The sequence below is a fragment of the Fukomys damarensis genome, unplaced genomic scaffold, assembly GCF_012274545.1.
Source record: "Fukomys damarensis isolate Sample0158 unplaced genomic scaffold, DMR_v1.0_HiC HiC_scaffold_35, whole genome shotgun sequence".
In the NCBI taxonomy this organism is placed as follows: Eukaryota; Metazoa; Chordata; class Mammalia; order Rodentia; family Bathyergidae; genus Fukomys; species Fukomys damarensis.
Window position 1 is genome coordinate 18,352,431 of NW_022900947.1, and position 26,874 is coordinate 18,379,304.

The 26,874-nt window shown below is 41.0% G+C and overlaps 1 protein-coding gene across 4 annotated transcripts in view; it reads left to right on the forward strand.

Moving 5' to 3' along the window:
- Positions 1–26,874, forward strand: part of Zcchc4 (zinc finger CCHC-type containing 4) — a 47,635-nt gene that overhangs the window by 4,850 nt on the left and 15,911 nt on the right. For all 4 annotated transcript variants that reach the window (XM_010608484.2, XM_010608485.2, XM_010608486.1 and 1 more), the window contains 4 exons: positions 10,172–10,447; positions 10,883–10,963; positions 20,189–20,261; positions 25,844–25,994. In XM_010608484.2, coding sequence (XP_010606786.1) covers positions 10,172–10,447; positions 10,883–10,963; positions 20,189–20,261; positions 25,844–25,994 — 581 coding nt within the window. The remainder of the gene's footprint in view (positions 1–10,171; positions 10,448–10,882; positions 10,964–20,188; positions 20,262–25,843; positions 25,995–26,874) is intronic.

Sequence of the window (26,874 nt, forward strand, 5' to 3'; positions counted from 1 at the left end):
TTATTTTTTTTTTTTTTTTTTTTTTTTTTTTTTTTTTTTTTTTTTTTTGGTAGTACTGAGTGTTGAGCCCAGAGCCTTTGCACTGAACCACTTCACATCACTAAGTTGATAAATTGTTGAGGCTGGATGCAGTCTTTAAATCCTCCTGCCTCAGCCTCTCAGAGTGTTGGGATTATAGGTGTGACACATGCCTGGCTAAATAGGTTTGCAGTTTGTTGGCAGTTCCTTCTGCTATTTGGGCTGCTGTATTGAAGATTGTGAGACTTCATTCTGCCTAAGAGCAAAAGGGTCCCCAGATCTGTTTATGTCTTTCCTGAGTGTCTTGGATTTTCAAGCCCTCTGAGGAGGAGGCTTTCCTTAACAGAACTTGATTGCTGCTTAGCTTTAGTACATAAGCTGAGACACCTGCTTACCAAACAGGAATTCAGTCAACAACAGGGAGTGCTGCAAAGGGAATTAATGTGAATTGAGCAGGTCACCGCTGTGCTAGGTGTTTTACGTGAGCTGCTCCATAATCCCACCGGGGTGGTTTACTTAGGTGAGGAAAAGGAGACTTGCGGAAGTTCAGTGACTTCACACTCACTGCGAGAACGACTGAGCCACGTCTCACATTTATGTCTCTGCCTGTGAACGTTATTTTGAAACCTAAAAGCAGCCAGTAGTTAGTAAATGATAATAATGATTCCAAGCAGGGTGGCAGGAAGGGATAAAAGGTAAGAAGTGAACAGAGAGATCGTGATGGATTCTCAGGAGAGGAAATAGAATACTGGATGTGCGGGCAATAGAAAAACCTTGCCTGTGGTTTCACCCTTTGAACCCACCGCATTTTGTAGTATTTCTTGCTGTTTTTCCCCTATGCCAAGGTTTTTTTTTTGTTTGTTTTTTATCAAGGTTGTAGTTGTGATATGTATGTAGTTTTGTACTTTGCCCTATTTTAAATCTGATAAGCATTCTTTTTTTCTAGTTAGTACTTCATAAGGATATCAGCGATTCAATTAAAAATCCAGGTCACCTCCTTTCTTTACATAAAATTTCGGGCTGCAGGTGAACCACTGTTCTTGTCCTCCTGCTCCTAGAAATGGGTTTTTGATAATAAACTTTTTTAAAAATTTGTTTTCATTCTTTTTTTTTCTTTCTTTCTCTTAGTGCTGGGAGTCAAACCCAGGGTTTTGCACTGGTAGGCAAGTGCTCTGTACTGAACTCCATCCCTATCCCTGATGATCAAGACTTTTTGAAATGCTTGTTTCAGAGTCATTAAAACAAAACACTGGCTGAAATAGGAGGTAGTAAAGGATTTCCGAAAGGTCATTTCTTGGGCACCATAACTTTGTCTGTCTTGTGTGGGTCTTTGAGAGGAAGTTGTAATGAAATTATTTCCAACATCTTAAACTGTCCATGCCCCATAGCCCCAGGTTTGGCTGTCAGTGCCCAGCCTCCCACTGCTCACTGGTTCACCTGGCAGGTGTGTGTTGGGGACTGAATGGAGGTGAGGTGTGGGAAGATCCTGCAGTGGGAGAGGCTCCTCAGGCTTGGAGGACCTGCAAAGTGATCGCCCTGGTGCTGATGGGCAGTAGCCGTCGGTCCAGTTCTAGAACGTGGTGCTCAGCCAGGTTTGGAAAGATAGGCAGAAGTTGACACTTTCTGAAATGTCGTAGCAGTAAGCAAAAGTTTGAAATCAGTCATTCCTGTCAGTACTTACAGTGCTTTAAGATAAGTTCTATTGAAGCATAGAGTCCTGAGTTTGATCCCCGGTACCAAAAAAAAGATAAGTCCTTTTGAAATGTTGCCTTTTAAAAGTCAAAGGTTTATTAGTAAGTTACCTGTTTTCTTAGTGTGTCTTCACATGAGACAAAATTCTTCTGTGTAAATCCATGTCAAGATGGGCGTGGTGGCACAGGCCTGTAATCCCAGCACTCAGGAGGCTGAGGCAAGAGGATCACTGTGAGCTCAAGGCCAGCCTGGCCTACCTAGCTGAAGTCCAGCCTGAATGACACAGCAACACCCTGTCTCACAAAAGCAAAAAATAAATAAATTGATCTAAGGATGATATACTCTTATTGGAGATTGTAATTGCTTCCTAAATTGTGGGTAATTTAATTTTATACAGCTCATTTATAAGTTAGCTGTATTAAAAATGTTAGCTGTGTTAAAGTACTACTGTATTTGAAAATATTAAACTGCATTTAAACTTCTTACCTATTCTGGAAAGCAAATTTCACTTCATATTGTGGAGTCATTCTTGCTTCTCATTGACTGATGTATTTTTGAAATTATCAGAAAGGAATGATGGTAGCGAGCAAGAGAAATTAAACTTTGTCCCCAGTGTTTTCGTGGGATCAGCAGCACTGCATGGAGTCCCCGTTTACAGAACAGGCTTGGATACTCATTTTTCTAATCTCACTCTGTGAGCCATGCTTTATGGTCATAGGTGTGCTGTTGGCAGATTTACATTCTGTGCTTGAGATTTGCTTTTCCTTATAGTTTTTAGCGGCCTGATATGCTCTGAGATGTGTTGATCTTCTATTACGTAGATGTTTTCACTTTTATTGTGACCTATGGAATCTCAGGGAAGATAAATGTGAATGCTAAAATCAGTGTTAATTTATGGGCATCCAGATAATTTTGTTTAGCTGATATTTCATTTGGTTATGTTTTTCTAGAGCTCATTTAAACTTAGATTTTCAAGGTCTACTATTAGAGAAATGCCATAAACATAATTTGTGTACTCCAAGAAAGTCAAATGAAACATCAAATGGAGATCAATAAAAGTGACATTTCAAAATGCTAGCCTGCAATTTGTGAGTCATGCTGAGCCATGCAGTGGAATGAATTTCCTGTCCCCCCAGGGTATGTGCAGTGAATACAAACAGGGAGGGCCACCACCGAGTCATCCTCAGTTCTTCTGGCTCTCCTATTCTTCCCACCAAAGTAAGAAAGCCTCATGTGTGACTGCTAAATTTAAAGCAGTATAGTGAGTAATTGTGATTTTGAAGTAAGAAATATGCTCATAATCTCGTCCTTTGTCAAGAAAAGGTTAGTAGACTAGCAATAAAGCTTTTGAAAGGCAGTTTTGCATTGCAGCACTTAAAAGGAAGTAAAACACAAATATAGTCAGGTATCTGGAGGCTCATTTGGCAGTGTTCTTTTTCTCCTTTTAAAAACAACTGAGCTTCGGTCCTGTGGTGGGTGAGTCCTCCCACTGCACATCATTTTTTTAACTCTCCGTCCTTTCCTGCGTGAGTTTGTGCTGTCTTCAGCTTACTGCTCTCTGTGCGACACTTTTGATCATCTTTCAGCATCAGAGTTTCATACTTCATCTGCACACGGGATCTTCCTTCTTGGATCCTTTTTCAAGTCTGTGATTACTGTGGTTGTCCTTCCACAGAAGCGTTCACTTCTGATATCAAATGTTTGGCACTACACTGAGTGTTGCAGTACTGTCCAGCGATCTTGGCAGTGCATAGGACCGACCTGAAGACAGGACAGCGTCAGGAGCTAGGACTGTGTTTGCATGTGGGCAGACAGCTGAACCATGCCAGAACCCCAGTGTCCCACACACTGAGTGAGAAAAGTTCCTAGCTGGGCCAGGCTTTCTGGATGGGCTTAGCTCCCTTTCATCATGGATGTAACTGCTAAGGTTGATCTCAGCGTCGCTATATTATTTTATGCTTATTTTTGTCATGTCTTTTTCTTCTCTTTCACTACATATGATCTGTGTTCCCTTTTATCATGTGTGTTTCCTCTCTTTTTGTTCTAGTATTGCTTTGTAACTTTATATCACACTCCATCTTTTTTATCAAAAAATGAGAAATGATGGACTTAGCATTTCTTCCTGTTTTCCTTCTTTATAAATTGCTGTCTGATTTTAGTTTATTGTTTCTTTTTCGGCTTAGAATATGCCTTTGGATATTATACCTTTTACTTGAGTTTTCAGTTTTAGATAATATCTGCCAACCCGTGGCCCTAAAACCAAAAGAATCACTATGCTTACCCTGGTTCCTGCCTTCTCTTACCCACTTTTCTTGGATCTATCTTACTGGCTTTGTGTAATGTAACTGTAATCTCCGCACTGGTCTATTCAGATTCTGTGGCCAAATGGATTTATTTGTTCCTTAATGATGCCCCTTGGCTGTAATTTCTTCATTCATCTCCTGTTTGGTAGAACTTAAAAGCAGTTTTTATTTCTTGTACAGAAGTTTATTAGTGAAAGAATTTTAAATCAAAATCTGTATTTGGCTACTGTGATTCTGCTCTGCGAAATGCCCTGGGTGGGCAGATTCGTGGAGACAGACTGTTGGTCGGTAGGGCGGTCAGGGGTGGGCTTTCTTTTAGAGGTGTTAAAAGTGGTTTGGAATTAGAATGTGATGATGTGACACAACTTTGTGAATATACCAGATCCACCGAAATTTATTTATTTTTGTACCGGGGATTGAACTCAGGACCTTGTACTTGCAAGGCAGGCATAGTGTCACTGAGCTAAATCTCTCGGACAGTAGAATAATTCCGTGAGGTTTTACAAAGAAAGCTAAGATGCCGTTTCCACACTTCCCTTCCCTAAAAGCATCCAGAGCCAGCTCTTTTGGCTGATTCTTTAAATTTACCTTCCTATCTTTAGTTCTTTTTAGATAGCATCAAAGTGTAGCTATCATCTAGTTGGTGATGTTGAGATTAATCACTGGTTTGTGGGTTTGCATATCAGCCAGCCTCACCACTAGTTAGTTCCCTTATCAGTGTTGGCCTTGAAATTTAGCAGTAATTGATGATCGTATGCTGGAGATTATAAAGGGTTAACAAAATCCAATCACTGTTTATGTATTTATGAGCAGTAATTCTTCTATAAAGAAGAACTTTGTTTCATCAGCTGTTGGCTTGCCTTGTTACAACTCATATGGGAAGAGACAAGATAAACATTTAATTTTTCCCTTCTAGTCCTTTCATTAAAATTTTTTTTATAGTGTCGAAAATTGAACCCAGGGTCTCATGCATGCTAGGTACTTGCTCTGCCACTGAGGTACTCCCTCCCCATTCTTTTTAACCAGTTTTCAGAATAATGATTTGGCATTCCAGCAGCTTCCAAATTTGGTTTATTGGGGTCATTGTTTTGGGTTCTATTTTGTTTTTGGTTTTCTTAGTACTGAGGATTGAACCTTTTACTGAGATTCATTTCCAGCCTTTTAAACATTTTAAAAAATCTTGAGCCGGGCATGGTGGTGTACGCCTATAGTCCCAGCACTCGGCAGGCTGAGGCGGGAGGATTGCTGTGAGTTCAAGACCAACCTGGGTCTTGAACATAGTGAGTTCCAGTTCAGTCTCAACTAAATAGTGAGACCCTGTCTCAAAAGAAACAAAGAAAAAAAAATCTTGAGTCAGAGTTTTGCCGTGTTCAGGCTGACCCAAAACTTGTGATCCTCCTGCCTCGGTCCCCTGTGTATCTGGGGTTATAGGCATGCACCACCAGGCCCAGGAGTTGTTTTTTGTATCAGTATCAAAGCATGTATTTTATTATTCTTTTTGATGTGGTACTTTTTTAATTTTTTTATTTTTGAGGTCTGGAGATTGAACTCAGGGCCTTGTGCTTGTGAGGCAGGCAGTGGCACCACTGAGCTAAATTCCCGGCCCTAGCCCCTCTTTTATTTTTTATTTTGAGGTAGAATCTTGCTGAGTTGCTAAATTGAGCAGTCTAAGGACAATCTTCTGATCCTTCTGCCTTAGGCTGCCAGAGTGCTAGAATCAGGCATATGCTACTCTGCTTAACTATTAAGTATTGCCTTTTTTTCTGTGCTGGGGCTTGAACTCAGGACCTCGCATTTGCCAAGCAGGTTCTGTGCCACTGAGCTACATCCCTATCAAGTATTTCATATCTTTAATGGTATTTCAAATCTTGTTCTTTTTAAATTTGAGTTTCTGATTGTTGCTGGTCTGTAACAATACAGTTGGTTCGGTGTATTGATTTTTTTAATTTTAAAATCATGATAAGTTTACTATTATTTCCATACTATTATTTCTATGCCTCTTGTTTCTTTATTTTGTCTCACTGAGCTGGCCAGGAGCCCTGGTTTATATTAAGATAGTACAAGTAGACATCGTTTCTTTGTTTGCATTTTAGGGGACAGTCTTTTATCAGTATGCTGCTAGCCACAGGTTTTTCTTAGTGACCTTTATCAAACTAGACCAGTGTTTTAAGAATCTTTATTATTGTTGGATGCTTGATTTTGTCATGTTTTTTCTGCATCAGGTAGGATGGCTATTTTTAAGACTATGATATGGTGAACCCATTGGTTGATTTGAGGCATTAAAGCAGCCTGCATTCCTAAGATAAAGTAGAGTTGGTCATGGCACAGTGCATCTTTTAATGTGTTGCTGGTTTTGTTTTACTATTTAGTTTGTGTTTATGAGGTACATAGATGCATAGTTTTCTCGTAATCTTTTTTTTTTCTTTTCCACTTTCTGTCTTTAGTAACATAAAGTGAATCAGGAATTATCCACTCCTTTTTAGGTTGCTGTGAGAACTGACGTAGATGTGGTATTGCTTTGCAGTTACTCTTCTTGTATTGTTTTCACTGGGAAACCTGATGATATCATTCTTACCTTTTTTTTTTACATTTTGAGACGGGGTCTTGCTATATAGCCTACCACCATGCTCAGCCCAGATTTTCCTTTTTTTCTTTTTTTCTGGTACCGAGGATTCAACTCAGGACCTTTCGCTTGCCAGGCAGGCATGGTGCCGCTGAGCTATATCCCCAGCTTTGTGTTTATCCCTGACTTTGAAAAACTTTATAATGTGTCTGGGAGTTTTCTCTCATATTTCTTGTACTTGTGGTTCTCTGAGCTTCTTAAATTTTCTGATGTAATTCTGAAAAATTTCTTCATTATGGTCAAAAGATTTTCTGTCCCTCTCCCCCATTTAGGGCGCCCCAGTCATACATATTGAAGCCTTGATGTTTCACTTTGGGTAGCTTTTGAGACGATGCCTTCAGGTTGATAGATCATTTCTGTAGTCTCTAAACTGCTCTTAATCCTGTCTGGTGGTTTTCATCTCAGGCAATTTAAAAAAATCTGTATAGGTGAGGCATCTTTTTCTTGCATATTCCCCCTGCCCACCCCTCCAGGACTGGACCCAAGGCTTGCGTAAGCACAGTCTTGTCGGTGACCTCTACCCCAGCCTGCCATGTCTTTTACCTCACAGGTTCATGCTTCTTCTCCTTGTCTTCCTCAGCCTCATAGTCCTCCTCATCACCATTGCCCCCCTCCTTCTTTCTTCTCTTTCAGCTCCTCCTTTTCTTCCTGTCTTTTTCCCTCCCATCCCCTCCTTATTGAACCGCACTCAGCTGCATCCACAGCTTTTTTTTTTTAATTTTGAGACAGGGCCTTATTAAGTTATTCAGGCTGGGTTCAAACTTGGGATCCTCCTGCCTAGCCTCTGGAGTGGCTGGAATTACAGATGTGTGCCACACGCATTGTTCTTCTATCATGAACACATGGATTACACTTATAATAAGAAGTGGCTTTAATGTCTTTCTTTACTCATTATATCATCTTCCCTTGTCATTTTTAGTTGGTTTGGGGTTTTCTTGTCATCATGGTCATGTTTTACTGTTTCTTTGCCTACCTGGTAATAAGTATATGATTGGATGCTGGCAACTTGAATTTTACTTTGTTCTGTACTAGATGGTGTTCTTTTGCATATTTTGAGCTTGGCTCTGGGACCCTGTTCAGGTACTTGGCTATAGTTTTTTTGTTTGTTTGTCTGAGACAGGTCTCACTATGTAGTTGAGACTGACCTGAAACTCACTGTGTAGCCCAGGCTCATCTCGAAGTCACAGTGATCCTCCTGCCTCAACTTACTGAGAGCTGAAATTACAGATGTGCACCACCATGCCCAATTTGGCTATGGCTTTGATGTTGAGCAGATTCTGGCAAAGCTCCACCTATGGGCCAACTCTGGCTCTGTGGTTCTTTTTGTGCTACCACGGTCATTGTGATGGAGCCCGCACGGCCTAGCAGGCTCTTAGACCCCTGAGAAGAAATGTGTGCAGCTTAGCTTGCCGCTCTATAGGCAGGACAGAGCCGCCTGTGTTCACATGAGGGAATCGTGGCAGATCTTGGGGTGCCCCCCTCTCACCCCGTCCTTCTCTTTGATATGCGTGATTCTGCCCTCCTTGTACTCTGGGCGCGCTTGCTAGGCCTTTGCCCAGGTTCCCCTTCCACCGTTGGGTCTCGTCAGTCTGCTGAGCTTGTGTGTGTCCCCGCCCCAGGTGCTGTGGGCTCCTTCCCATCTACATGGGACTTTGCCTTGCCCCTGCCCTGGGGTGGGTCACTGTCTTGGGTGACCAGTTGTCCATTGTCTTCAAAGTGTTGTTTCATGTATTTTTTTTGTTTGTTTGTTTAAAAATTATTTTGAAGATCAGGAGGGTAAATTTGGCCTCTGTGACTCTGTCCAGGCTGGCTGTAGAAATCTTCAGTACTTAACATTTAGTGATAATAGGAATCATAGCAAATTCAGTGTTTTGGTTGCTGAAGTGTCTGTTGATTCTTCCCACTTGCGTTCCATGTCTTAGGGGTCCTTTGTTCTCCTGGCACTCTTTCTTTGCATTACTGGGAAGTTCCTTCTAGTATCCCTCTTCTCTATCTTTTTAGATTTGGATAAAGTTGTCAAAGGATCAATCATTATAGAAATAGAAATGCTTAAGTTACTGGGTCTGTAGCTGCTTTCTTGCAGTAGCCACTTAGATTATCTTATTTGTCACAGCCTTGAGTGCTTTGAAGTGAAACTGTGCTTAGATAGAAAAAGTATTAATGCTCCACTTGATTCCTTGTTAAGTTTACAGTTTTGATATTGCATTTCACAATTTTTTTTCATTGAAACATTGAACACTTGTCAGACTCTAGGAATCTCTAGTACACTATTCAGCATGCTTCGATTTAAGCTGGAGATGGTGGTACCCACCTGGAATCTTAGCTACTTAGGAGGCTGAGGCAGGAAGATTGCAAATTCAAGGGCAGCTATCGAGATAGTATCTCAAAAAGAGATGGGGAGGTAGCTCAGTAGTAAAGCACCACAGGTTCGATCCCCAGTACTACAAATGAAAACAAAATAAATCAACAACAACAACAAAAGCTGCTTGGGATTTAGACATTTTGATCCTCATTGAATTTATTCTTACTTTTCTCTTCTTACTCTGATTTCTTCTTTCGCTCTTTTTTTTTTTGGTCTTACTCTGATTCCACAGCTGGTGTTATATAAAATGAAGTGGTTTTTTTGTTTGTTTACTGCAATTAACCCAGGACCTTCATGCTGAGCTATGTCCCCATATATAGCAAGACCTTATGTCTAAATAAATAAATAAATAAATAAAACAAAGCAAAAACTCTAATAAAGTGAAAAAAGAGAAATAGTGGCTTTGAGATGAGGTGTCAGGATGACTTAAAGAAACCAAGCGAGAGATCTGACATAGTGCTTCATGGCTGGGAATGTTGTCCTGGCTTTTGGTGGTGAACTCACATCAGCCTCTGTCAGTTTGGCTGGGAGCAGAGGCGCTCAGTAGGAACATCCTTCCTTTTAGTAGGTAATTTTTCTTGCTAAGTATGCCATAAGAACTTGGAGAATGATCCTAATTTCTCATTTTAAAATGTCTGTCGACCGAGCCAGACTGTTTAACACTTCAGAGTCGGAACACATGGGTTTGTCAATAAATTTGAATGTGGTAGTAGTTGTCATTACTACTAACTTGTTTGAGTAATATATTATATTCACATTTTAAGTGGATATTGATCTTCATTCAGTGACTAAATTGAAGCATCTCAATTATTATGAAATTGCTGATTCTTTTCCACTTTGCAGTTATATAGCCAGACATAAATTCTAGACAACATCCTACAGATTTTTCTTACCTTTGCTTCTTTATGCAGTACCCTTTAGGAGGTATGACTACTTTGTGGGTACTAAAAATAGCAAAGATACACTATTGTTAAAACAACAAAGTTAGGGGGTGAAGGGAGGGCAGGGGTAAGGGGAAAAAATGAGAATCAAGACTTGTTATGTAGAGGTACAAGATCCCAACAATGAACCTAACTGTACTGTATCCCTAAAATGTACCAATAAACTCAATTAAAGCTGAAAAAAAAAAAAACCAACAAAGTTAAAATACCTTATTCTTTCATTGCCTTGAAGGTACTTGAGGTTCACGGAGTTGCCTTTGACTCAGAGAAAGTTCTGTCAGAGCTGTCAGCAGTTGCTGCTACCAGATGAGTGGGGGGAGCACCGAGAGCATCAGGTGGTGGGGGACATTGCTATCACCCAGTTAAGAAGACCCAGCCAGCTCCTTTACCCACTGGAAAACAAGAAGACAAATGCCCAGTATCTGTTTGCAGATAGGACCTGTCACTTCTTGGTTGGCCTCCTCCCTGCCCTGGGCTTCAGAAGGGTACTATGTGTTGGTACACCAAGGTATGTTCTGAAGTTTTAAAAAAAATTCTCCTGTTACTGCTGTTTAAATGGTGGTAAACTTTGTCAAGTAGTTTTTTACTGTGTGCAGTGTACAGTGTCAGGTGCTGAGAATTCACAGGAAGAGAAGGCTGCTCCTTCTCTTGTGGGATTTGCAGCTTGTATTCCATTGAAGAGATTTCTTTCTGGTGTACCAGAGGAGATGCTTCCTGTTTTGAGTCTTAATTGTCTATGACATTAGACCTCTGCTTCCGATAAGTTCCAGCCCTTTTAAAAATATATGCAAAACCGAAACCTTGGTTACACCTGCCAAATTGTTTTCAGGGTTTCATTGATATATCAGAGCTCGCAGAACATTGATGTGTTTTATTGTTGGTTAGCTTATTGTCTATGGCATTTGTAATTTCTCATTAAATTTACTTTTACTAATTGCCTTAGGTTGCACGAGCTGATCAGGTTGACAGCATCTGGTGACAAGAAGTCTAACCTTAAAAGCCTTTTATTGGATATTGATTTTCGGTAGGTTAATGAGATACAATATTCTTCATTGTTCTGTGTTTTTGTTTTTCTCTTAACTGTTTATAATCTGTCATAGATCTTTAACATTTAGAAGTAGAAATTGGTTATAAACGCCTTTTTAATCGCATAAACATCAGGTAATCTTCCATATTTCAAATACGGAGGCAGTTGATTTCTCTTCCTCAACTTTTCTCTGTGTACTGTATCTACTTGTGACTTGTAACTTGAAGATAAATTAATTCCTTTAGAATGAATTTTTTTTTTTTTTTGGTACCGGGGATTGAACTCGGGTCCTTGCTCTTGCAAGGCAGGCCACCGAACCGCTGAGCTAAATCCTTGGCATTGAATGAAATTTTAAAGATACACTGAGCTGCCTCGTGCTTAGTCAGATCTCTAGGACTTTGTTTCACCATCAGATCTGTAAAGTGTGAGAGGAATTTAAAGTATGCTTTCCCAGGAGATGTATATACTCCCTCACTGGATGCAGCCTGAAGCGAAAGGACTGGCTCAGTAGGGAGAAGGCAGGTGTCAGGTAATGAAATTTTTTTTTTTTTTGGTACCGGGGATTGAACTCGGGTCCTTGCTCTTGCAAGGCAGGCCACCGAACCGCTGAGCTAAATCCTTGGCATTGAATGAAATTTTAAAGATACACTGAGCTGCCTCGTGCTTAGTCAGATCTCTAGGACTTTGTTTCACCATCAGATCTGTAAAGTGTGAGAGGAATTTAAAGTATGCTTTCCCAGGAGATGTATATACTCCCTCACTGGATGCAGCCTGAAGCGAAAGGACTGGCTCAGTAGGGAGAAGGCAGGTGTCAGGGCAGAGGGTTCCTGCACATAAGCTGTGTGAAGAGTACAGGAATCTGATGGCCAGCTGGGCGTGCTGGCTCTCACCTACAATCCCATCACTCCAGAGGCTGAGGCAGGAGGGTTAGCAGGAGTTCAAGGCAAGCCTAAGCTACACAGCCAGAGCCTGTCTCAAAAAAGAAGAATCCCATGGCAATAGATACACACCTCAGGAGTCTGACATATGACACATCTTCCACCTACTGTCTATAATTCTGTGGCATTGAAATATTCTTCCTAGCTTCTGTAATGGTTTAAATTCCAGAAGTGCACTGTAACTTTATGAGACACTGTGTCCTTAGTATTATTTACGTGACTTTGAATGCATGATAGGGATCAGGCTTTGTATTTCTTTGTATTTAGATCTAATAGTCTGTTGAGCTAATATTCCAGTATTTGCTTGAGAAAATCTGTGAAATTAAATACTCTTTCTTTCCCTAAAAACCAGACAAACAGATTTTTAAAGTACGAAATGTTAAGAAGTGTGTCTTTATATATCTTTATATTTCCAAGTCAACTTTATTTCACCTATTATGAGCAACAGCATTTCTCAGGTTTTCACTCCTTACTAACAGGTCTGGCTTGCTAAGCACCCACCCTCCCTTAAAAGCACTTGCTCAGTTAACTGGCACCTGCTTGACACAAGTGATCCTTGGCAAGATGATAATAGAGGTTTCTTATTAAAGAGCCATTGCAGGGGGTGATGTCACACTTGTACTCCCCCTTACGTGAGAGGCTGAGGCAGGAGGATCACCCAGCCTGGGTGACTGAGACCCTGCTGAAAATTAAACAAACCGATAAATAGGGCTGGATTCAGACTTCCCATGTTGTCTCCAGTCCTGAAGAACAGAAAAAAATCTGAGTTTCCTTTTTTTTAAATTAGATACGACTCTGTGTGCGCCATGTTGAAGTGTGCATTTTGGTGATTGTGATGTATGCTCACTGTGTTGCGTAGCCATCACTGCAGTCTTATTTCAGGAACATTTCCATCACACTGAAGAGAAACCCCACTCTTACCTCCCCTGAGCATCACTTTCCGCTCCCGTGGATTCGCCTGTCTGAGCATTTCCTATCAGTGGTGTCGCTCAGTACTGATGTGCAGCTCCAGATAGCTTAGTGTTTTCAAGGCTCCTACAGCTAACAAGACTTCATTCCATTTATGCTGGCTATATGACCCATTGTGTGGCTACATCAGTTTCTTTTAAAAATCCTGTGGTCCTTTCCTACGGTGTATTGCTAATACAAATGCATGATTTTCAAGGTACAAGTTTAGCTTTGGACTCCTATCTCATCAGTATTGACTGGAGCTGGAGTTTTGGAGTGCTTGTCACATGTCAAGCCCTGTTCTAACTCATTCCTTATCGTAGCTCTATAAGATAGATGCTATTATCATCCTCATTTCCCAGTGAGAAAACAGATACAAAGAAGTGAAATAAACCAAATAACTTAGAGTTTTAAGCAGCCAAGTATGATTCAAACACAGGCAGTCTGGCTTCAAAAATTATCTTCAGGAAGTAACTTTGCTTTTAAACGTGTTCATAAGTTTTTCTTCTATAGTCCATTTCTCTCTTTTCATTCTTCAGTCTCTCCCTGCCTCACTTTATCCTCCTGCCTCATTCTGCAGAGCTTTTCTGATGAATCAGTAACTGGTTTCCAGCTGGCTGTGGTGGTTCATGCCTGTTGGAGGCCAGCCTGGGCAAGATAGTTCAAGGCAAGTGAAACCCATCTAAAAAAACAAACAAAACAAAGCAAAAAAACCCCAAAAGCTGGTTTCTCAGTTATTTACATGTTTACGATAAGGAGCTATTGTAGTCCCAGAACTCATTCAACCTGAAGAATGTGCTGGTCCCTGTTGCTGGAGCCCAGGCGCAGCAAGCTTTACTGTGGTCTCACCCCTGGCCTCTGCAGTGCTGTCAGGGCTCCATCTTTATCTCTCACTCCATCCCTCCCTGTGAGTTGGCTTTCTTCTGCAGGCAGTTTCCATCACATTACCAGAGACTTGGGAAGCCTAGCGTTGAGCTTACCTTGTTACCTTGTTGCAGCTGACCTGCCTGTGGGGTGAGGTGGGAGGGACTCCAGGGAGTGCCCCAGGTAGCTTGGCTGGGCCCACGTGCCTACCTCAGAAGTGTCTGGCCCAGCAGATACAGTGCCCTTGCCGGCCCCTGAGCACCTACGTGAACTAGGTCTCCCCAGCAGGAGGCATCTCACTGATGGAGTGGAGTTACGAGGGCTGAAGAGAAAGAATCAGAAGTCTGTGCCTGAATGAGTCAGTGCACTGCATGTGTAAAGAGCACTCTGTGCTACCCTTGGCATTTTTACTTCAGGCGAGTGTTACAGTGCTATTTTTCCCATAGCATAAGTTCTTCGGATTTATATTGAAAGTTATATGAGAATTCTGATTTCATTAAAAATGAGCTTTTCTCAAGATAGTTGCAGAATGATTTATACGAAAGAAACTTTAGTAAAAGGCAAAAGATTTTTATGATCTGAAGAGAAACCACAAGTATGAGAAAGACACCAAAAAAATCATATCATGTCCTTTCACAGAGCTTGTTCAAATTGCATGGGTCTCTGTTTTACTGTATCTTACTTTTTGAAGGAAGGTGATCTTTAACTCTGCAACCCAAAAACCTTCTATATTTTTTACATTATATTTCACACATACAAAAGAATGGTTTTCAGTAACTCACAGGGTTGCAGAACTATCATCAGGGTCTTAATCCAGATCATTTTATCACTTCAAAAGAAAGTCTCTCACTGAGTAGTTTCTTCCTGTTTCCCCTGACCTCAGCCTTTAGCAACCTCTAATCTGCTTTCTGTTTTACAGATTTGCCTATTCTAGATACTTCTTGTAAGTGGAATCATACATGTGTTTGGCTGCTTTTATTTTGCATGGTGTTTTCAAGGTTCCTCTGTGCTGTAACAAATTTCAGCGCATCATTTTTTAATTTTTGAGTTTTTTGTGGTACTGGACATTGAACCCATGGCTTTGTGTGTGCTAGGCATGCATTTTGTCACTGAGCTACTTCTCCAGTCCTTTTTATTTTTTGGGACAAGGTCTTGCTGATTTGAATAGGCTGGCCTTGAACTTGTGATCCTCCTGCCTCAGCTTTTTGACTAGCTGAGATCATATCCACTGTGCCTCATTCTTTTTTTTTTACGGGTGCGTGATGCATTGTACCATGTTGGATGTCTCCCAAAGGCCCATGTGGTAAAGGCTTGGTCGGTGGGGTGAAGCTACTGGGAGGTGGTGGACCACTTTGGAGGTGGGGCTCATGGGTGGTCCTTAGTGGGGCTGTGCCCTTGGGAGATGGTTTTCATGGGAGGATTGTTATAAAATCCTTAGCTTGGCCCCATCTCCTGTCTGTCTGCTTCTGGTTCAAGATATAATCACTTGCTTCCTCTGCACACACAGCTATCTTTGCCAACTGTGCCATCTTGTGGCAGTCAAGAGGAGGCTGCTGATCGGGCATGGACTCAGCCTCCTAAACTGTGAGCTGACTAAGACTTTTCTCTTAGTGCCTCAGCTACGCCATTGAAGTGATGCAAAGCTGACTAAAACATGCATTAATAGACATTTGGTTACTTCTACTTTGTTTTTTTGTGGTACCAGGGATCAAACTCAGGACCTTGTGCTTGTGAGGCAGTGCCACTGAGCTAAGTCCCCAGTCCCACTTCTACTTTCTGACTGCTGTGAACAGTGCTGCCATGAGCATTTGTATATAATTTTTATGTTTGTGTAAAATAGAATGTTTTCAGATCGCTTGAGTACTGTGCTAGTTCCCTAGGATTGCTGGGACAGAATGCCAAGGCTGCGTGGCTGAGACAGCGGCTTCTACTCTCACAGATCTGGGGCTGGTGGTCTCAGGTGAAGGTGTCAGAGGTCTGGTTTCTCTTCCAGCCTCTCTCCTTTGCTTTCTGTGTCTGTGTCTCCACACAGGAGCCTTTGTGCACACGCACACTTCCCTGATGCCTTTGGCCATGTTTTGTCACACCAGTCACATTGTAGTAGAGCCTAACACAGCCACATTTTACTTTAATCATCTCTCTAAAGGCTCTGCCTCCAAATGGTCACATTCTGAAGTGCTGGGCGTTAGGACTTCAGCGTACAGGTCCTGAGGGGACCCAGTCCTGCCCACCACAGGCAGAACTAGAGGTGGACTTTGGCCCATGGTGACACTGTGCTTTTGATAAACTACCACACAGTTTCCCAAGAGGGCCGCACCACATTGTATTCCCACCAGGAATGGATGAGGTTCAGTTTTCTCCATGTCCTTTCAAACATTTACTGTTGTGTCTTGCTTTGAAACAATAGGTCATTGTGGTTTTGCTTTGGATTTTCCTGATGGGTAATGATGTCGAGATCTTTTCATGTGCCTTTGGGCCATTTCTTTACCTTTTTGGAGAAATGTTTATTCAATACTTTACCTATTTTTTTAAATGGCTGTCATTTTTTTGCTTGCTTTCTTGCTTACCTGCCTTTTTTCTTTCTTATCTTGCTATGTATAGTTCAGACTGTCTTTGAATTCACTGTGTAGCCCCAGCTGGACTCAGATTTGTGGCAGTCCTCCTGCTTCAGCCTCTCAAATACTGGGATGGTAGGCACGTGCCACCACACCAGGCTTTTTTCCTTTTTTTGTACGGGGGATTGGACTCAGGACCCTCACGCTGATGGGGCAGGCACCACTGAGATAAATCCCTGGCCCTCACCAGGCTTTTTTATTGTTGAACTGAGAGAATTCTTTTTTTTTTTTCCTGGTACTGGGGCTCGAAGTCAGGATCTTGCACTTACGAGGCAGACGTCTTTTCACTGAACTAAATCCCTGACCCCTAGAGAATTCTTAATATATTCTAAATGCTAGACCTTTATCAGATACATGATTTGCAAAATATTTTCTCCCATTCTGTGGACTGTCTTTTCACTTTTAATGAAGTCCAGGGCCGGGACAGTCCAGTTTTTCTCTTTTCTTTTGGATGTGTGTATTTTCGATGTCATATCTAAGAAGCGATCACCCAACCCAAGGTTATAAATATTCTATTTTTTCATAAGAATTTTATAATTTTTGCTCTTATGTATAGGCCTTTGATCCATTTTTATTTTTTGGTAATGAATTTTAGGGTCAGTTTATCAGTTACTACAAAAAAGCCAGCTGAGATTCTTACAGGTTGCATTGGATTTATACATCAGTTTGGGGACTTTTGCCATCTTAGTGTTGTCTCCCAGTTCTTGAAGACGAGATAGTTTTCCATTTGTTTAGGTCTTCTCTACTTTCTAGGGCTCTGGGAGTGTATCCTCCATGGATAGTAAGGGACTACTGTGTATGATGAAGACTTATTTTCTTTCCACAACTGTGAACTTCTTCGTTTGCTGCAGACAATGGATGTTGTTCTGTTGAGGACATCATACCTTGGTTTCTTTAGTAACATAGTCTCACCGTGTCAGAATTGTAGAAGCTCAACATCAGGTGTTGAGAGAGAGCGGCTATGGAAACACATGCGCAGGCAAATTAAGCTTGGGCCGTTGCCTGTATTTATTTGTTTGGGTTTTTTGGTTTGTTTGTTTGTTTGTTTTTTGGTACCGGGGATTGAACTCGGGTCCTTGCGCTTGCAAGGCAGGCCACTGAACCGCTGAGCTAAATCCCCCGCCCCTGTTGCCTGTATTTAGAGTATGATGGTTGGTATTAGGATTGGTTGGTTCTCTTTTCTCAAGAGACCACATCTGAGTCAGGGAAAAATTTCTTATGTGGCATACGTGGCAGTGAGCAGCTACTCTGCACACTGCTGTTGGTTTCTCATTGCCCTGTTAGAGGTCTCTCTGAGGCAGCAGAACTGCCTCAGCTCCATTGTGCTGTGCAGATGTGCTATAAATACCCATTTTGGGGGATGCAATGCGATGCGAAGTTCACATTTGCTAAGATGGATTTCTATAGGCTCTAATTTTAGCATGAAAGATGTGAAACTCTATTTGGCAAACTATTAATCCAAATAAAGTTATATCAAAAAATGAATTTCTTAGGTTCATTTTAAGAACTAATTTTATTCAGCCCTTGATTACATTTCCTGTGGATAGAGCATGTTTCACACTTGGTAACTGACTCTCATTTAAAGAGAATGAATGGCCAAATTAAATGAATGTCCTTTTGAGCAGTTTTTAAGTGCACGCTTTTCTGATTGGTTTCGCTTGCCTTAGTCAATGGAGAGAATAATTCTTTGTAGCCAATTTCATTTTAAGAAGGCAATATTGAGTGTTTTTCGTAATGTAAAATATGAATAATTATGCTCCCTTGTTTGTATTTGAAGGGGACTTCGAAGTAAGATCTTGGCTGTTTTCTCTCATGTTTTGGACAGGTGTACTATGCTGAATTTTATGCAAATCAAATTTTCTTTTTCAATTTTTCCAAAGTGACCCTTGTGCCTTTGTGGAACTATGAAAAAAGTGGAGGTTAAACTAATAGGACTATGTTTTCCTTTGCTCTTTTTCATAAAGTAATGCAAGAGAGAAAAACTGATAGTTGGCCCACAGCTGTACTGGTATTGATGTACTTTTAAAAAATTAGTTATTTGAAATTTAGTTAAATAGGGAGACATATTTGTTCTACAGCTTTTGGAATATTCATTAGGTTACAATATGTGGTTTAAGTATTTTTCAGTTATCCAAGCCTTTTGCTCATTTCTTTAGGGCAAATCAATGTTTTAGGACATTAACAGATGTGCTACCAGTATCTTAAATGATATTCAAAGATACTGTAGTAAGAATAATGAACAGCTGTTCTTTCTTCTCCACAGAACAAGAGGAAATAGGTTTAAATTCTGTTTTGGTAAATATAAACAATTCTCTAATACTGGAAGCACTGACACAAATCTTTATGGCTGAATTTATTAAAACAATCGACAACATTTTAGTATGTGCTTTATTGCTGGCCTTGCATAAAGCGCTTTACATGTTTTATTTCATTTATTCTATGAATTCCTATGAGAAACTACTTTTCCCATTTTACAGATGAACAAACTGAGGTTTAGAGGTTAAGTGGCTTATTAAACTAGGCATTACCTAAGTGAGGGGCCCATAGTTTAACATAGAGCCTGTTCTCTTAACTGCACTGTAAGCAGATGAGGAGAGCCAAAGCTGTTTGTGTATTTATGCCAGGGTGACCTGTCAGTTATGTCCCAGAAGGGGACCATGGAGAGTGGCGGTATAAATAGAAAAGAGCTGCCATCATGATTTGGGTTCCAGAAACCATGTCTGTAAGGGTGTGTGTGTGTGTGTGTGTGTCCATATTCAGCCTTTCTGGGTTATAAATTCCAAAAACAATGGAACTAACATGAAAAAAAAATGTAAATAAAGTCTTTGTAGATAGGGAAGGGTAGAGGGGTTGAGGGGGGGGCGGGGGGAGGGGGAAAAATAAGAACCAAGATGGATTATGTAATGGTGCAAATTTTCAATGATGAATGTCATTACATTGTATACCTTAAATGTACCAATAAAATTAATTAGAAATAAAAATAATAAATTCCAAGAACACTGATGTGATTCATATGTGAATTATTTATAATACAGTAGCCAAAGTTCACAATTCTGTGGAGATAATAAAAGTTTCTGTACTGTGTGGAAAACTCAGAGATCAGCAAGAAAGACTTTAAAACCCAGCTAGATAAATAGGGAAAACAGACAGTACTGCTGCAACTAAGGAATATAGAAAAGTCAATCTTATAAATAATCAAATATATACAAATGTAAACTGTAATATGGTATGAGTTTTGCTTAGTTAATATCCAACACTGCTACTCTTATTCATTGCTGATGACATTTTAAAGTAGTATGTTAGAAAAATAAAATAATTCATTTAGTAATTAAATAACCCTCATTGACTAATTCAGTAAATATGAAATGCTCATACTTATTTTTCTTCTATTGAGAAACATATTTTAATAAACTAGTCTTCATTTAAAAAAAAAACCTTTGCATTAAATACTTTTTTAAAATTAATCACGGAAGAAAATAATTAACAGCTGTCCAGCAGAAATGTTGATTTAGGATTTTCCTTAAAATTATTAACCATGAGAGACATTTTAATTGCCAGCCCTCTGCAAGGTTAAATTGCATAATAATCTGCCAGTAACTCACTGTTCATCTTGGCCTTTGTAGGGACAGGTGTGATTTATAGATGAGTAATCAATAGTTTTGCTTCCTGTTTACCAAACTTAAAAAATCATTTACGCTCATTATTCACTGCTACAGAGTCTTGAAATTTTTGCAAACTATTAATTTAAAAAAACTATTGAATGATGAAACATATTAAAGTGTGGTTGTATAGTTTACATTTGCTTACTCTCTGTGGCTGGGGTTGGTCAAGTGACTCCATGATTAATTATTTTACAGGTATTCGCAGTTTTATATGGAGGATGGCTTTTGCCGCTATAACATGTTTAACCACCATTTCTTTGATGGAAAGGTAAGATCATGACTGTTATCTTTCTTCTTATGGTAAAATAACAAATTCAAAAATACCTTCTTTGCTATTTTCTACCATTTTTAAGTACAACTTTTGTAATTTGCTTATTTTCTCTTTTATTATTAAAGCCTGTTAATTTTACCAAATACTATAGCCAGGCGTGGTGGTGCACACCTGTAATCCCAGCACTCAGGAGGCTGAGGCAGGAGGATCGCTGTGAGTTCGATACCAGCCTGGGCTACAGAGTGAGTTCCAGGTCAGACTCAACTGAGACCCTGTTTTAAAAACAAAATAAAACAAAATTTTACCACATACTGAGTTTTGGTGCGTGTAAAGTGTTTTGATGATATCTGTCCCCATTATTGTCCTTCACACTCTCCTTTCCTTGTTCCCTTCCTCCTGCCTACTAATAGTCTCCCTTCTGCTTTTATGTCATCTTTAGATTCCACATAATAGAACACGTGATATTTCTCGTTATGAATCTGGCTTATTTCACTCAACATAACGATCTTCAGATCCATCTTTTCTCCTGTAAATGACAAAATTTTGTTCTTTATGGCTGAATAATATTCCAGGGTGTGTGTGTGTGTGTGTGTGTGTGTGTGTCACATTTTCTTTATTCATTATTCTGTGGATGGGAACCTTAGCTGTGATGGTGAAATGTTTAGAGACCGAGTGCCCAAACTGAAACCCAAAACCCACTTGTTTATGGCCAAGTGCCAATACTTCGATTAAACCTGAATACTGAGGTTTTAGTTTGGAAAAAACTCTTATCTGATGCCTGGCTGCTGGGGCAACCTGGCTCTTGTGCGCTGGAGAGGGCTCTGCCTGTCCATTGCGGCACACGCTCTGTAGCTTTGCCACAGCCGACCTGAGCTGTTTCCATGTCGTGGCTGTGATGAATTGGACCATAGTAAACGTGGACACTCGGGTGTCCCTGTAGTAGGCTGACCTCAGTTCTTCCGGGTACATAGCAGAGAGGGCTGTAGCTGGACAAATGGAAACTTTGTCATTTTCTGAGGAGCTTCTATACTGATTTTCATAGTGGCCATACTAACTTACATTCCCACCAGCAGTGTAGAAGTGTAGAAGCCCATCTTCCCTGCATCCTTACCAGCATTTATTGTTTTTTTGTACTGTTTTTTTTGGTGGTTTGTTTGTTTTTGAGACAGGGTCTCCCTGACCTTGAACTCACTATGGAGCCCAGGCTGGCCTCAAACTCTCAGTGATCCTCCTGCCTCAGTTTCCTGGCCTGGGATTACAGGTGTGCGCCACCACACTCAGCTTTGTTTTTTGTATTTTTGGTGATGGCCATTCTGACTGGGGTGAGATAGAACCTCAGTATAGTTTTGATTTGCATTTACCTAATGCTAAAGATGTATACTTATTGGCCCTTTTTACTTCTTTTGAGAGGCATCTGTTCGGTTCATTTGCCTGTTTATCTATTGATTGGGCTATTTGATATTTTGGTATTTTTTGAGATATCAGTCCTCTGTTGGAAGTGACTAGCAAAGGTTTTCTCCTGTTCTGTAGGCTCTTTTCACTCTGTTAGTTGTTTCCCTTAAATTTGATGTAGTCCCCATCAAGTGATTCTTGTTGTCATTTCCTGTGCTGGTAGAATCCTTTTCAGAAAGTCTTTGCCTGTTTCCGCTGTTTTCTTTGAGCAGAAGTTTCAGGTCTTATACCTAGGTCTTTGATACATTTTGAATCAATTTTTGTGTGAGGTAAGAGATAGAGTCTAGTTTCAGTCTTCTGCCAGGTGGTATCCAGTCTAACCTGTATTTTTTTCTCCTTTGTCCAGAATCACATGGCTTTGGGGCCAGGGATTTGGCCCAGGGGGTTCTGCCTCCTGCCTTGTAAGTTCAAGGGTCCAAGCTCAATCCCCAGTACCAAAAAACAAACACCACAAAAAGAAGGGTTTCTTCCTTTCCTATTTGTATCCATTCTGTTCCTTCCCTTGTCTAACTAATAGCTCTGGCAAAGATGTCCAGGTCTGTATTGAATAGGAGTGATGAGTGTGGGAATCTCTACCTCATTCCTGATACCTGTCACCATTTATTGGTACTTACTTTTGTTCACTTACTGTTTGTTTATTGAGCAACTAGAAGTGATACTGCTGGTCCTCTATGAAAGAGGACCCACATTCCTAGCAAGGGCCATTTGCTGTGTTGTCCCACCCCTGGTACCCTCCTGTGTTCCCTCTCTAGTCCCCCTTGGCTCTTTGCTCAGGGCACATAGCCTCTAGTCCATGGCAATTCGTGTCACCCCTGTCAAACTCTCCTTTGGAGATTAACCAGTCATACAGTGCATGTATGGGAGAGGTGAATGACAAATCTGTACCTTCCTCTCTGCCTTTTGTTTTGAACCTTAAAGTGCTAAAAACAAAAACAAAAAGGACGGTGGCTTGAAAACTTCTTTCAATATGATTTTAATAGCGTCGGTGAGGATAAATAACTTAGCTGATACTTTTATTCCAGTGATGGCAAACCTTTCAGAGAGGAGTGCCCAAACTACAACCCAAAACCCACTTATTTATTGCAAAGTGCTAACATTGTAAGTGAACCTGAATACTGAGGTTTTTAGTTTGGGAAAAACAACTCATCCATTAATGGCTTTTTTCTTACAAGAAAAACACCACATGCCATGAGTTCGCCACCACTGCTTTTATTCTTAGTTAGAGCTCTTTGGTAGTCAAAGAGGTATCATACCTGCAAGCAGGTAATCATACCTGACAAGGTGTTGGCCTGAATGTTTGGACATTATCAAGAGGATAGCTTGATCCATACTTGTGGATATAAGCCTACAAATCAATTTTTTAAAATTTGTGAATCATGTCTAAGTATATATTGTGCTTGAGATATTAGCTAATGATAGAATGAAACCCAAGCAAGCCTAGAAAAAGTAAGCATTCAGGGAATGGAAACAAATACTAAATCATTAGTTGGGCTTAAAAAACGGGTCTTCTGATTGAGTAAATGTAGCACTCCTTCCATGAGTCAGTTCAGCACTGGGATACATGTTTCTCTGCCGTGGTATCTATGAAGGCCGAGAACCGAAACAGTCAGCAGTTAGACTTAGTTGCACTTCACTGTTCCCCAAAGGGTTTGTATGGTCGTAATCCCTGGGGTTTGAGACGTGACTGGGTGAGTGTGGAGAGCAGGGAGCTGCAGCTCACTGGAGAGTAGAGATGAGGGGCCTCTCTGCCAGGACAGTGGCCGTGGACAGAGGGAAGGAAGCGGCTTCGGTAGGCACTGCCCCGTGGACACTCATGGAGCGGAGCAGGCGTGATCGTGTGCTGGGAGGTCCAGTGCTGGCCTGGGGTGGCCTGGGCTTGTTTACTCTTCAGAACGGAGGGCAGGACCTTGACGTGAAGCCTGGGAAGTTGGCGTTTGTGGCCCTGGTAGGATAGTGATACGGGGCTGTCGTGACCACGTGTGGCCGTGAGGCCAGGTCTGGGACCGGGGGACGAGGAAGTCACGGGCTTTGGTGCTGCGCCGAGGAGCACGCTCGGGCTTGTTGTTGTTGTTTTTTAGTACCATACCATTATTTTGCTTTTCATTTTGAATAAAGACAAAACAAAAGTAAAATTACACTTAAATTCCTGTTGGCTAGCAATTTCATGTATTTTTTAAAAAGTAACATGCAATTAGCATTTCTAGGAATTCTGAATATCTTACTCAGGAAAGTTTATAAACTTCCTTTATAAGTTTCTAAAACAATGATTGGAATAAGCTGCCAAGACTGAGCCCCACTTTGTCTTTGCCCAAAGAAAATAGTGGTCTAGCCAGACTTGCCTTCTGTTGTATTTTAGCAGCAGCCTCTGAGTAGCCCTGCAGTGTAGCGATTGATCTGCAGAAGAAGCTGTAATGATTTTACTATCCATCTGGCCTTCTTCTGCCTACTCCCAGAGTTGAGTTTTCCACTGGAGATTTACCATCTTCTGATCAATCTCCAGCATCTGCTGTCTGCCTGGCGTCTGTGAGGCTGCGCAGGGTGCTTTATAGAGCGTGAGACTTTGCCTCTCCACCTTACCATGCTTCGGGCCACTGGATTAAAAGCAGGAGTTCCTTACACAGGGTTTTCTCCTAGCCCCTCAGACAGTCTAAGTCATAACAAGTGTCATATGCTCAGCGGGAAAAGGAGTTAACATGTATACAGGGGCTGTGTAAGAATGCAGGCACTCTCAGTGATAACTGAGATTTTATGCAAGGGTCACATTGCTGCCCATGTAGGTGGCATAAAAAAGCTGCTGTTTCCCGTGGGCTGCCACTCCAGGAGGCTTGGCAGCTCACCACAGCCGTCACACCACGGCTTCTTACCTGGAAACATTTTTAATGTTTTCTAAATTAGAGTAGGAATTTAGGCATTGTTTACTTTTTTACTACTTTTAATTTTAAGGAATTTGAAGGGTTTCGAAGCCCTCACCTGTGCCTTGAGTCCTTGTTCATGTGAACAGGGACAGGAAGTGCCAGGCAGCCCCTGAAAGCTGGTTCCCCTCAGCAGCATCCTCCGCCAGAGCGCTCTCTCCTAGGAAAAGGGACTGTGAGGTCATAGTTTTTTTTGTTTTGTTTTGTTTTTTTTAGTTTTTTGAGACAGGGTCTCGCTATGTACTTGAGACTGACCTGAAACTCACTATGTAGCCCAGGCTGGTCTCAAACTCACAGTGATCCTCCTGCCTCAGCCTCCCGAGTGCTGGGATTACAGGCGTGAGCCACCACGCCCGGCTCTGTGAGGTCTCATAGTTTTCCCTCTCATCAGTTTGGTTTTCTAAAGTGATTTAGTCGAGAATAACATCTGTTTTAGTATAAAGTACATATAGGCTTATTAAAGTCTAAAGCGCAGTAGACATTAAAAACCTGTGCTTCTTATATAGTGTGATGGTTTACTTTTGTAGATGATATTTGAAAACTACTTCTAAGTTGGTAGACTGGACAGGATGGTAGTGTATCTCCCATTACCTTCACCTAAAGCAAAAAATGCTAAGTGTCCTAGTTAATGCGAACTTTGCAATGTTAATCAGCAACACTTATTTCAGCTTGTTGGGAAATGTGTTACTAGCACAATTTCATGAATTAATGTACACTTTGTCATTTGTGAATTGTCATTTATTTCCTTACTGTGTGTGTTCAGATGTATCTGTCACTTACCTGATACCTCAGAACAAATTAACAGGTAATTTACGGCTGTTATTAAATTGAACTCGTGGTGGTGGACGAGCTAGATAGGAAAAAAATTGTGTATTGTTCTTTGTGTCCCCAGAGCTTAGCACTGTTCCTGCTCCTGTTTGGTGAATGCTTTAGATAGTTTTCATGGGTAATGAGTTTCTCTTTTAGGTTACTGAATTTAGTTTTTTAATGTAACCATTTGAAATGTGTAGTTGTCTGATAGCGAAGGTCTTTGAATTTGCAGTTTAAAAACCTGCTTGTCAAGGAACCCAAAGATAAAATCTCACTCAGCCTTGGGTGTCAGTGAGGCGCAATGGTGACAAGGAGAGAAATTCCCAGGGCTGAGAATCTGATGGTTCTCCAAACAGGGCAGGTGCCTCTGTGTGCTAATGTAGAAATGGATTGGTGTTGTTTCAGCCCGCCCTTGAAGTGTGCAGAGCATTTCTACAGGAGGAGAGCGGTGAAGGAGTCATTATGGTGACAGACCCTCCTTTCGGGGGCTTGGTTGAACCCCTGGCTATTACATTCAAGAAGTTAATCACTCTGTGGAAAGAAGGTCAAGGCCAAGGTGTGTAACTTTATTTAAGGACAGAACAAACACCTATCTATGTGTCTGCTTCCTGTCACTTTGGCCAAGGTCAGTGGATCACTAGATAGACTGATAAAATATGGCTTGTCTTGGAAGAAACAAAAACAAGCTTATTTGACGAGGGGGCAACTTCATTATCGTGGTACACTTTGTGTTAACCTGATCATGTGTTTTTAAAAGGCTTGACATGTTTCGACAATGGGATATAATAAAGAAGAGCAGTAAACTGTTCTCATCTGTTCTGTGAATGTTTTCGCAGTGGCTCCATGCGCTGGGTACTGTTCACTGCTAGGAATAGATGAGTGAACCAAGAATATACATGTGTCTGCCCTGTGTGCCCTCCATCCCGTTCCCGAAGTCTTGCCGAGAGCTCGGGGGGCACCCAACTGTGGGCCCAGAGCCCTGCACTCTGCCAAGATTTGTGCGGAGCTTCTGACGTCCCCTTGGCCAGAAGTGACTTACAGCTCCAGCCAGGGAGTGGGCCAATGGCTGGGGATAATTACACAGTAAAAGTGGCTTAGGACATTAGTGTTTTATGTAATGATCTGATTAGTCAGTCTGCTCATTTTTTAGATACAGCTTCTAGCTTGTGAGTTGATAAATTATGAGAGCGTCAGGAGTCACATGATCAAGCTTCTCTATTAATTTTGCTGTGTAAGTGTGATTTGAGAATAGAATGCAAACAAAATACAAATTAAAACATGACTCATCTTATTAAGTCTTTCTCTTGTTTGCTGTTCTTAAGACCACTAATCAAAGTAGATAAGTATAACGTTTTAGATATAAAAGAGCATTTCTGCTGGATGTGGGTAATCCCGGCACTTGGGAGGCTGAGGCAGGAGGATCTCTGAGAGTTCAA